At 30.7% G+C, this 11,590-nt stretch overlaps 1 protein-coding gene across 1 annotated transcript; it reads right to left on the reverse strand.

The window, feature by feature from the left end:
* Positions 1-146: 146 nt before the first annotated feature.
* On the reverse strand, positions 147-2,387 carry LOC143909099 (uncharacterized). The gene is made up of 11 exons (XM_077427001.1): positions 2,253-2,387; positions 2,065-2,140; positions 1,896-1,984; positions 1,707-1,818; positions 1,554-1,630; positions 1,297-1,329; positions 1,030-1,104; positions 704-779; positions 543-631; positions 351-462; positions 147-253 (listed from the first exon to the last, which is right to left on the reverse strand). Exons 1-11 carry the CDS (start codon positions 2,316-2,318, stop codon positions 165-167), a joined length of 894 nt encoding a protein of 297 aa, XP_077283127.1. The 5' UTR covers positions 2,319-2,387; the 3' UTR covers positions 147-164.
* Between the last annotated feature and the right edge of the window lie 9,203 nt (positions 2,388-11,590).

An 11,590-nucleotide genomic window follows, 5' to 3' on the forward strand; every position in this document is an offset into this window, starting at 1 on the left:
TATTTATTCTAAAAATTGTGATTACAGAAAACGGATGCTTATATCATATCATAAAAATTATTCATAACAATCATACTTATTACTCACATATATTTTATATCATACAACAGAATATTTATAAGCTTTATTTTGTTTTAGTTGTATATTATTATAATTGTTTATATTCAAGGAAAAACAAAATTTTTAGGATCCGATGTATACATGCATTTAGCCGTTTGGAAAGATGCTTCACAGACGTCTTTATACTTGTCAGCTGAAATAATAAAAAAAAATTATGTAACGTCATAAAAAAATTCGAGGAAAAACAATTATGTATACTAGAATTTAATTAACAATGGAGAAATACTTACGAACTTTTCTGCATTCGTTCAGCGATTTCTTTACCGGTGCTTTCATCTCATCTGGAAACATCAAATCGATTTGTCTGGAAGCTGCATCATAGTTCAACTTCCCGTTTTTCATCTAATTATAAAATGTATGTATATAGTCATAACATTAAATTAAATCAAAATATTATATTGTATGTAATAAACATCGTTTACCATCTGTGCCATTTGTAGAATGCAAGCTATGTAACATTTCACATTTCTGCTTTCGGGAAAATCCCCCTTGCTAATGTCTTTTATTTCATCTGAAAATAAATGGCACTAATAATTATTACGTCATAAATGGTATACCATTCTATTTATAATATATTTATTACCGTTCGTTACATTATTTTTAGGCTGACAAACATTCTTCATTACTATACCAGTCTTTTTCAATTGAGCTGCCGACATCTATAATTTTATGTATTATAATGTATCATAGTATTTTTTTTTCAGAAAAAGTATGGCAGTACGTATACATATCATGATAAATATATTGAAAATAAATAGTAAAAATACGAGTTTAATAATAAAAAAAACAAGAGAATTTGTAATTTGATATTGATATTGTCGTTATTATTATAATCTACCTACAAATATGTATATGTATTGTTATTAAAAATAATAAATAGGCAAATAACTGAAAAATGGAATGACTTACCCCATAGCAGGAACACATCAGGAAGAAAATTCCAAAAATTCCCAAAAGCACTTTCATTTTTATTGTTATTTCAATTGTTTTTATTTTTTTTACACCACTTTATTTTGATTAAATGTTTTAAATTTTTTGTCAATTCTACGTATTTATAATATAATATAGTATTCAGTGAAATAAATGTATGCACATATGTATGTATAATGATTTGATGAATTGATTGAAAACTGATTTTAAATCGTCATGAACCTCCTTTATATATTGTTTACTTACGTGAATAATTATAGGCGTATAAAATGAAATTATCTGTAATTACAATCGCAAGTATTGACATAGTAATATTAGATTTGCATCGGATGAATTAAAACGCCTATTTGCAGTGTTTTCATGGTGGGCATATCAATCAATGGCGCGAAAATAAATTGCAATTTTTTTTAATTAAAAATTTATTTTTTCAAATTTGACTATCATACAAAGATATCACATAATATTGTATATTAATATATGTACTTGTCAGGTTAAGGGAATACGAATATTTCTGGATTCGATTTGTACATACACTGTGCGGTATGGAATGACGATTCGCATAAATCCTTATATTTTTCGGCTAAAATCGACGAAATGTTATTCATTAAAAAATATATGAAAAATTATTCATATACTTTCATAGAAATATTACTTACAAACGTCTTTGCATTCTGTCAAAACTTTTTTAGCTGGTTCTTTCATAGAATCAGGCATCAACATTTCTATTTGTTTTAAGGCAGATTCGTAATTTAGCTTTCCATTTTTGACCTTAAGGAAATTTTATAGTATTTTAAAAACAGAATCCATTATAAAAATATTTTAATAAAATTTTCCAAGAAATGTACCGATTGCGCCATGGTGAAAATGCACGCTATATAGCACTTAACATTTTTATCGTCTATGAATTCCCCGTTTTTTATATTGTCCACTTGTTCTAAAAATGTTTTTATTTGAAATTAAGTAATTTAGAGCTACCGAAAATCTAAAAAATATGACCAATTGTTACATATTTACCATTGGTTACTTTATTTTTTGGTTGACACACGTTTCTCATTAGTTTTCCGGCTTGTTTTAATTGGGATTTTGTCATCTAAAATATGATTATATGTATATATATGTATGTCTTGTAAAAATTAAATTATATTATAAAAAGAAAATTTCAAAAACGCTTTTTATTTTTTTATGAAACTGCGTGTACTTACTGCTTCAGAAACACTCGAAAATATTAAAATTAACACCAACATTGTGTACGCGTAAAACTTCAACATATTTTCTATATTGTATATCAAACTATTATTTTCTTCCAATTTATGAAGATCACTACTGTATCTTCAAGATTTGAAATCAAAATGAACGCTTGACGTTTTTTAACGGAAGCTTTTATACATAATAATGTGTGCGCGTGAAGATGATTAAAAGACGAGCAATTACTGTTCATTTTTCCAATTGATTCAGTGACGGTATATACCTATATAAACTTTAGTTTATATGAGATGTATTGGTAAGTATTCTTATAAATGAAACCACTTGTATATATTTAAGCCCCCAATCTACATGAAATTAAATTTAAAATATCTGTAATAAACTAAACGTGAAACCATTTACATAGTATTGTATTTACACACACACACACACATACACATATGTACATATCGAAGAATTGAAGGATATGTGAACATTATTCAATAAATGTTTATTAAATTTATAGCCATTTTCTGTAAATAGGCATTTGTAAATTTCGTAGATTATAATTAAGGAAAAAAAAGTAAAAACTATTGTATCAATCACGAGACGCCAATGGAATATCTCACAGTTAAATAATTATAGAGGCAATTTTAACACATTTTCAACCATCATGAAGATTAGTGATATCATTAGATCGGTGTTTGTTAACCTTTTTTAATCCATGGAACACTTTTAATGGTATGAAACATTTACGAAAAACTTCCCCCGTCATATTAATACGAATTACGAACTAAGAGCTACCATATGTATTTAATGTAAATACTTTTTACATACCTCCTTTACGTTTCATTATACCGTTATATCTAAATTTATCTAACTGATCGATTAATTCACTGCAATTAAATCACGTTCTTACCACTTCTCGAAACTTAAATCTTGTAAATTTGCCATTAATTCACATTTTTCACACATATCAATTGCATCAAATTCACTTTATTATACATAATTCAACAAATCTAATTCGAAATTTAGATTTTTTTCTACAAAATGAGTAGTTGATTAGATATATATGTACATACATATGTACTGCGGTGTGCTCAAAACCGGTTCTCTAGAGATGGTTGCTAAAAAATGGGAGTCTTAAGACTACATATATACATATGTAGATATGAATTTCAATGCCAAATTCACATTTTTTAAAATATAAATCGATTAAAAAAGTTGTGTGTGTTAACTTAAATAGTCACTAATGATTTTTAATCTATCGAAAACAAAATATTTCAGTATTTTTTTTTCATAGGGGTGGGGGGGGGGGGAGGGTGCCATTTATATGTATATAGGTTCAGAAACAGTGAATCGGTTGCTAAAAATTTGGCAGCACACCGCTGCATATGTCCATATGTACATATGTATGTATGTATGTATGTCTATTACTTACATCAATGACACTTTATAACAAGCTTTTATTTTTTGTTAGTATTTTTAAATACGTAAAATTGACAAAAGTATGTAAATATAATTAGATAAACGGACACCGATTTGAAACACAAAATCAAAACTGGCACTGATTTTGATTTTGCAACTTCTATTTATTTATTTGAATTAAGTGGGTCGTTCATTTTTCACGTATTGTGATTGTGAACTTGATTCCATGGAATTTTTTAAATGTTTTGTTTATTTTTGTACACATTAAGGTTACGATTTTGCTGATTCGTTAATATAACAATATTTGTATTACTCATATGTATTGAAAACGGGTTTTATTATACCACTACATAACATTGAATTTTAAAAGAAAATTCTGTTTTCGTCATGTTCACCGAGTCTGGATATATTAACGTCTTAAAGTATATATGTTCTTAATACCAAACAAAATAAAAAATAATTAAAAAATCGTATGATTCAGGTGTTGTCTTCTATCTATGTATATAATATAAAAATGAATGTCTGTTTGTCTGTCTGTCTCGCTCCTAAACCACTTAACCGATTACGATGGAACTTTCAGGATTGTTGTATGCATGTCCGGGAAGCTTACTGTAAAAAAAAATCTCTCAAAAACGGGAACGGTAACGGGAAAAACGGGTAAAATGGGAGTGAGTGGCATTGCAACGCAATAATTTCAAATGTTTTCGCGTCGCGACCTGCGTTGTTAGGGTAAAATAAACAAACAATTAAATAATTTCAAATGTGTTGGCTGCCTGCATTTTACCGACAAATGGGAACGGGAACGGGAACGGAAACGCAACGGGAACGGGAACAGAAACAGGAATTGCATGTGTTATTGTGGCATTGCAACGCATTGTGGCCGCGTTTAGCTTGTTATAAATAAACAAATGGTTGAAGTATCAATTTTATACTTCTCAATTTGTATACATGTCTGCCAAAATCTAGTTACATATATACATACATATCTAGAAATAAAATGAAAATTCTGAAATGGATTTGAAATTATTGCACGTATAATATGTACATATGTACATGTCGAAAACAATTTTTTATTGCCACAAGTGCAAACCAATAAGTTAAATATTGATTCGAATGATGGGTGATAATTTCAATTTAAATAGGTTCAAAAGAAGATGCAATTCTTGCAATGCAATCGGCACCAAAGGTTCGCAATCTGCGCATCTGCGTCAATCACATTGTGGTCTTTTTATTGTACTTATATTGCTTCCTATTCGTGTATTCGTGCTCGTTAAGTAATAAAAAAAAAATATCGCCAAACGACCGATTCACAACAAATCAGATGTCATTTTCCTCAACATGATAAGTGTAAAAAGATCAAATTAATTGCATCTTGTACATGTCAATTGAGGGGGGGAAAACGTGAACACTATTATGTATCACACATGATGCAAATAAATTGGCGAATAATTGTTGGGACAATGAAAATGCACTAAACACTTCCTATCTGTCAATTAAAATTAATATGACACTGGAGCGCATTTTCTTGATTTTTTTAAAATATATTTTTAATAAAGAAAATGTTATTGTAAGTTTTGAATATTATTAGGGGTCATTGTTTGAATACCTCTGCAATAATTGATTAGCATTAAAAAAACACAATTTTTTGTTTTAAAATTCTTGTTTAGTGGCCGTTTTTTACAAGGTGGAATGTGTTTTGTTATTTTTCTAAATCTGTGAAACATTATTTGTACATTCTTCGCACATGTTACATAAAAGAATAATATGTAGTAACATCAAGTTGTTCCATTTTGTAAACGGACTATTTCGAACATGGCGATCTCGCACACGACAGTCGTTGCCACCAAAATCGCGAATAAGAAATATTTGGCACTTGAATTCTCGTTAGTGTAATATTTCGCGTGGATGACTCTCGATGGGTGCAATTTTTGTGTTCCAGATATTCCGTGATCGAGTTTTTAGTGAGATTGCCATGTGTGAAATAGTCACTGATCCCGTTAATTTCGATAGGTTATTTTACACGATGTCTTAACAGAATATTTATGTTTTTTTAGGTTATTTCCCTTTCTTTTAACTGACCGATAACCATCATAATCATGGCCTGGGGCATTTGAAGTATTTAATTAAAATTCGCTAGATAATTAATTATAATTAAATTAAGGCAATTGAAATCACAATCAATAGAAAACAAATGACTATTGATTCCAATACTCACTTTGAGCACCGCAATACTAGGTTTTAAGTTAATGACCCCAAATCTTGGGGGCACCGAAACGGACTTTTGTTACCAAAATTTACAACTTACAAATTACACTGAAGCAACAAAAAAAAAATACCAGAGCGGAGACTAGCCAATCTTTACTAAGTTTTACCCACTGAATTCGAATATGATATTGATTTTTGTTGGTGGGTGATCGTTTACGAGATATGACCGTTAAAAAAATCCACGATTTTTACAGTTTTTTGGCTTTTGCGGTCTTTAACTCAAAATTTAGGATTGTTACGCTCAAAGTGAGTATTGGAGTCAATAGTCAGATATTTTTCCTATTAATTGTTATATTTCATTGCTTTAAAATACTTCTAATTCATTGTCTAGCGAATTTTAAAAGTCAAAAATATATATTTTTTTACGGATTTTTTCCGTGCCATTTTTCATTTATTTGGCAATTTTTTTATTTCACCACGTTTATAAGGATTGGTTTTCTATCTCAATATTTTTTTTTATCTAAACGTACTAACTCAAGCGGTAATTGCAATTTAAATGCTTTCGTTGTATATATGGTTGTATCGCGTAATATGTTAGGTGCAAGCGAGATGGCATATAGTCAGACCGCTGTACTCTGAGAAGTGGATTATATGCCATGGATCATATGCCATAAAAATCGCGGATATCATACGCTCATATCTCGTAAACGATCACCCACCAACAAAAATCAATATCATATTCGAATTCAGTGGGTCAAACTTAGTAAATATTGGTTAGTCTCCGCTCTGGTAACTCAAAAACGTGATTTTTTGTTGCTCAGTGTTATTAGCATTGTGCACAATACGTTCGTAAGCCAAGAATAGGTGAAATAAATACATATTTTACGTAGTATTTTAAAATACATATTAACTATTTTATTCCAAAAACTGTTAGTGTTTAAAAGTCAAAATTATATTCGTTTTTATATATTTTTTTATATATGTAGGTACATATATATTAAAAAATTTTAATAAACTAATCTGTATTTGCCAGGGGGTATTTGAACAGTATTATATTTTATCGAATTCCACGATCTTATGCTTATTAAAGTACACATAATAAATAAATAAAAAAATGTTCAGTGATATTTGCTAGATTAAATAGAGACATCTATGTATATTTCTTTAAACTACTGACACCTGGAATTACTTTTTTCACCTGCAAATAGATGTACCAGGTATCACAGCATTGAAAATTTAACTGACAATGTGAACTGTAAATTGCAACTTTTAATTTCGGGGAAAGAAACTAGTGACCTATCACTTTAACTACATATGATTCAAGCAAAAATAGACCGATATTTCTAAGAAATACTTATATTACAAGATAACTAAATTCGCAATTGTAGCAAAGTTTAAATATCGTAATTTAACATTTACTTTATTTCTTCTCTTTACGAAGTCTATCGTTGGAAACAGTTACCAAAATTTCCTCCATTTTGTGAGCGCGATCATTTATGTGTGTTGTTCTAGTGTATGTGTATGTATGCAATTTCTTCTAATTTTGTAACATCCGCTATATGTATCTATTTTTTTTTTCAAAAAAATGTTTCACACCATTCGAGAAGCTAATGTATGACTTTCTAGGCTTCAAACAAAGTACAAGCACTGCTTGAATTTCTCATTGTTTACACAAAACAGATTTGTCTCTCTTGTACACCATCGATGACAATTTAAGAATAGTTCATTGTTGTTTTTTTTATCTCATCTTACCGGACGTTCGTTTGGATCCTGCTGGGTCGGTCCTGTTGTGACCTGCCCTGTCTGTTCGTATAACAAACCAAAAAAACTTGCATTCCCAGTGCAAGCGGCTGCACCCGACCCAGGTTTTAAGCAGCCCAGCTCCTTGCTGCTGCAGCACGCGCTAGTTAGTTACCGCTCGCCTCTCGGTTTGTTCGCTTGTGTTCTTCAACTTTGGACGATGACGATGGACCATCGAGGGTCGACGTACCCTCATCTCGAGTGATAAACCAATCCGTGTAACGAAAATGAGTGTTTGTTTGTGTTTGTGTTGACGAACAGGTGGTTACCGGTTGCTACCTAACCAAGACGCGTCGAAACAGGTGATTATCTACAAAATAAACCTTGATCGTGGAATATTCTGCATTTCGACAGGTAATCAGTGATAGGTTATGTTGGTTTAAACTAGAATTTGTTGTATATTCAGTCCTTGTACAATTGGAGAGGCTAGTGAATGGACGTACTCGTACATACAACAAAAACGTAAACGCATGCGCTTTTGATCCTTTGATTTTTAACCTTCATTTTGAAATACTTCCTCAAATTTTATGTGAGTTTCAATGATATGTATATACATATACATATATATGTGTTCTTTATAACATAAGTTCAAATCTGTGATCCATGGAAACCTCTTTATTTTTATTACTAATTGGTCTACTAAAAATGTTGCACTAATATTTTGTCAAATGAAGTGTTTCGAATTTGTCAATTAAATATTAGTTTGATAATTTATGTATTACTGTGACTAACGGTTATTTACAATAGATATCAGGAAAGTAAATGTTATATTATATTATAATATTATGTAGTATTTTTGTTAGATAGGTCTTTTAGTTTAAACGTTTAAGTATGTGTTACAAAATAAGTAAGATAGTGTCACAGTGTGTACTTATAATTAAACACACGCACTAAATAGCACAAAAAATTAAATAATACTGAAAAAAGGTATAAAAGACAGCTTTATTGTTCTTGTGGGAAAGTAACCGTTGCCGCATACTTTTCACGTCATAATTGTTACTCTTGTTACTTCATTCAGTCGGCGAATTGCAACAGTGCTTCTCAAACTATACAGACATTGCAGTGTTCTGAGTGAGTGTCAGATCATAACCAAGAGGATGATTCAATGAACATCATATAAAATTCGCCGAACCCGGATGCACATGGTTGAGTAATATTTTTGGGAACGAATTCCAATACCATTCGTAGCTCAGTTCAAATCCAATATTTGACGTTTTACGTTCACGTGTTTAAAAAAGTATGGAACACACATTCATTTTTTGTGGCATTCGACAATTGTGATATTTTTAAAATTTCATTGGTAACATAGTATTACATATTACATGGCGTGCCGTGACTTTTAAAACAAGAGTATGGAAAAAAATATATATTATAAAAAAATACATTTTTAATTTTTGAATTACATATAATCATTTGTCTTGAAGTTATGAGTATATTTTTTAATTTTTGTGCTAACAGAAATACCCTAAGTAAGCTAATTATATAAATAACATTTTGTTTGTTTTCAAAACTTAATTTTCTGAATGATTTGTCGAACAATCGATCGAGAATGCAACATTTCAAGGCCTCGTTTTTTTTGTATTATTATTCTAGAAGTTGTGTGTAAATGTGATATGTTTATAAAAAAAATTTTTTTGAATGATATTTGATAGCTACAAATCCGAATATTTCCAGTGAAAATTCCATAAATGCTTGAAGAGACGAGTAAATTAAAAATGTTTTGTCTTCGACGGAACGCCTATATGTACATAACAATTCGCCAGTATCGCGAAGGGAACATAATTGAGACGGCGAGTCCGTGCAAGCGAATGACGCGGCGAACCATACCATAACAATTCACTACCAGTAATTTAGGTTGGGCCGATTTCGGTTTCTGAACTTCGCTAAACCGAGTGAACAATATCAATATGGACAATGATTTGAATTTATTTTAATTGAATTTTTGATATTTTAGGTAAAAGATTTTAGGGACTGGCCTAAGAATTATCTTGTGTGTGGTGTTTTTTCATGTTGGTTTAGCATATGTACATATGCTAAACCAACATGAAAAAGCCAGCCAGCAGCATAGCTCGGTCGTTAGGCTTCTGCCTAACACCAAGAGGCGCCGGGTTCGATCCCATGAGCTGACCTCGATTGATAAGAGTATATCTTTAGTGCTGCTGGTCAGACCTGGATATTTGTGACTCCTAGTCGATCGTTTCCTATCAGAGTTTGCCAATTTTCTCTGATTTAATTGTTGAAACGGTTCCCGATTAAAAATTGGCTAAAATCCTTCCTACCTACTATGTAACCACTATTTGAGTATGATTAATGTACAATTCATAGATGTCTCTTTAACTTGCGAGTTTTCATTGTCTCGTAATTCAGTGACTTGTATAATAAAAATGCTGTATTGTTTGTAATTGGCCAGGAAGGCGTATTGGGGTTTACCTGTATGGCCTTCCTGGTATAAAATGTAATAAAATAATACAAATAATAATATGTCCAGTTTTGTCCAGAGATTGTTCCAGTTTTGAGGTCTAGTTTCTATTGGTTTGTAATTTTATCTCGGTCAGAAGATAATGCAAATGTAAATATTATATTAAGACGTATACAATAGGTTTCTTCTCATTGATGCTTATTTTTTCTGTTTTAAGAATATTTCTAAAACAGTTTGACTTTTGTATTATTACTATTATCGTTGTCAATCTTTAACTTCTTTAAATTCTTTGCTGCAAAAATTCCTATCCATTTTCCATGCCTGCATATGCTCATCCATCTTGTTCCGCACTTTTTTTCTGGTTCATCAACTCAACGCTCACACATCTTTAGTTTCTTCTATTTATTCTTTTACACTATTTTAATACTTAAACTATCTCCCATATATTCTACCAATAAAATTTCCCACCTACTATCATTAGTTTTTCATTACATCACCTTATTCACGATTCCCAACCACGCCCACAAGTTTCTCTTTCACTATTTTGATATACTTCTAAACCTTATTTTATGAAATAATAGACGTATTATTAAATACTGTCTATGCAATTATGATAACATCTAACGAGGATTTAATAAATATAACGTATCTACATAGTTCTAAATATGAGCGTTATTACTTTCGCTTATGAGTTCACATAATGAAAAGGATATCACCAAGTTAAATAGGAAATTCTTTACTTGAGTAAAATCCTAGTGTCTCATATATTTACATATGTCTGCAAATAGCGGACGTCTCAATGAAAAGGAACAGAGAAGAAATATGAAGTCCCTTTGATAGGGAATGAGTTCAATTGTGGTTTAAATTGGATATGAATGGTTTTTGTTGCAACATGCAAAATTGACCTCTCACAACTCTTGACCCGTACAAAAATCATATGCATCGCAACAAATTGTATCAAATCATCAATGAAGCGTCTGCCCTTGTAATATGCGTCGTTAACATTTTTTTGAAACGTAGAACGTGCAGTTTTCGAACCACGTTATCATGAGCGGATTTCATTAGCATTTATATCGCGTTTTAAACTTGAATTTTAAAATGGGACAACGGATGACATTGTCTTATCTTATCTTCGCTTTATAAAATTGTCGCTCTTTGTATTTTTATACAGCAATTCAACAATATTTAATTTTTACTGGCATTTTAGTTCGTTTTCAGACATTATTTTCACAGATTATGTACATATATTAAGAAAGAAACACCTTTGTAATTATTACATACCTTTAGCTCTCATAGAAGTCGTGGGATTCCCTTGGGGCATGTGTGAATTTTCGTATAAAAATCTCAAAAGTCAAGATCTTTCCGATATGCAGATTGCTTTTATGGGAAAAAAACGAACTACAATGACGATCCGGCAGTTCCAAAATGTCCGCACTAAAACTTAATTATCCCACTTTAAAAGGATTCTTATCGAGATGATTCTCGATCAATCGTAACCAACACAGT

This window comes from Arctopsyche grandis, chromosome 3, assembly GCF_051622035.1.
Source record: "Arctopsyche grandis isolate Sample6627 chromosome 3, ASM5162203v2, whole genome shotgun sequence".
NCBI classification, from domain to species: Eukaryota; Metazoa; Arthropoda; class Insecta; order Trichoptera; family Hydropsychidae; genus Arctopsyche; species Arctopsyche grandis.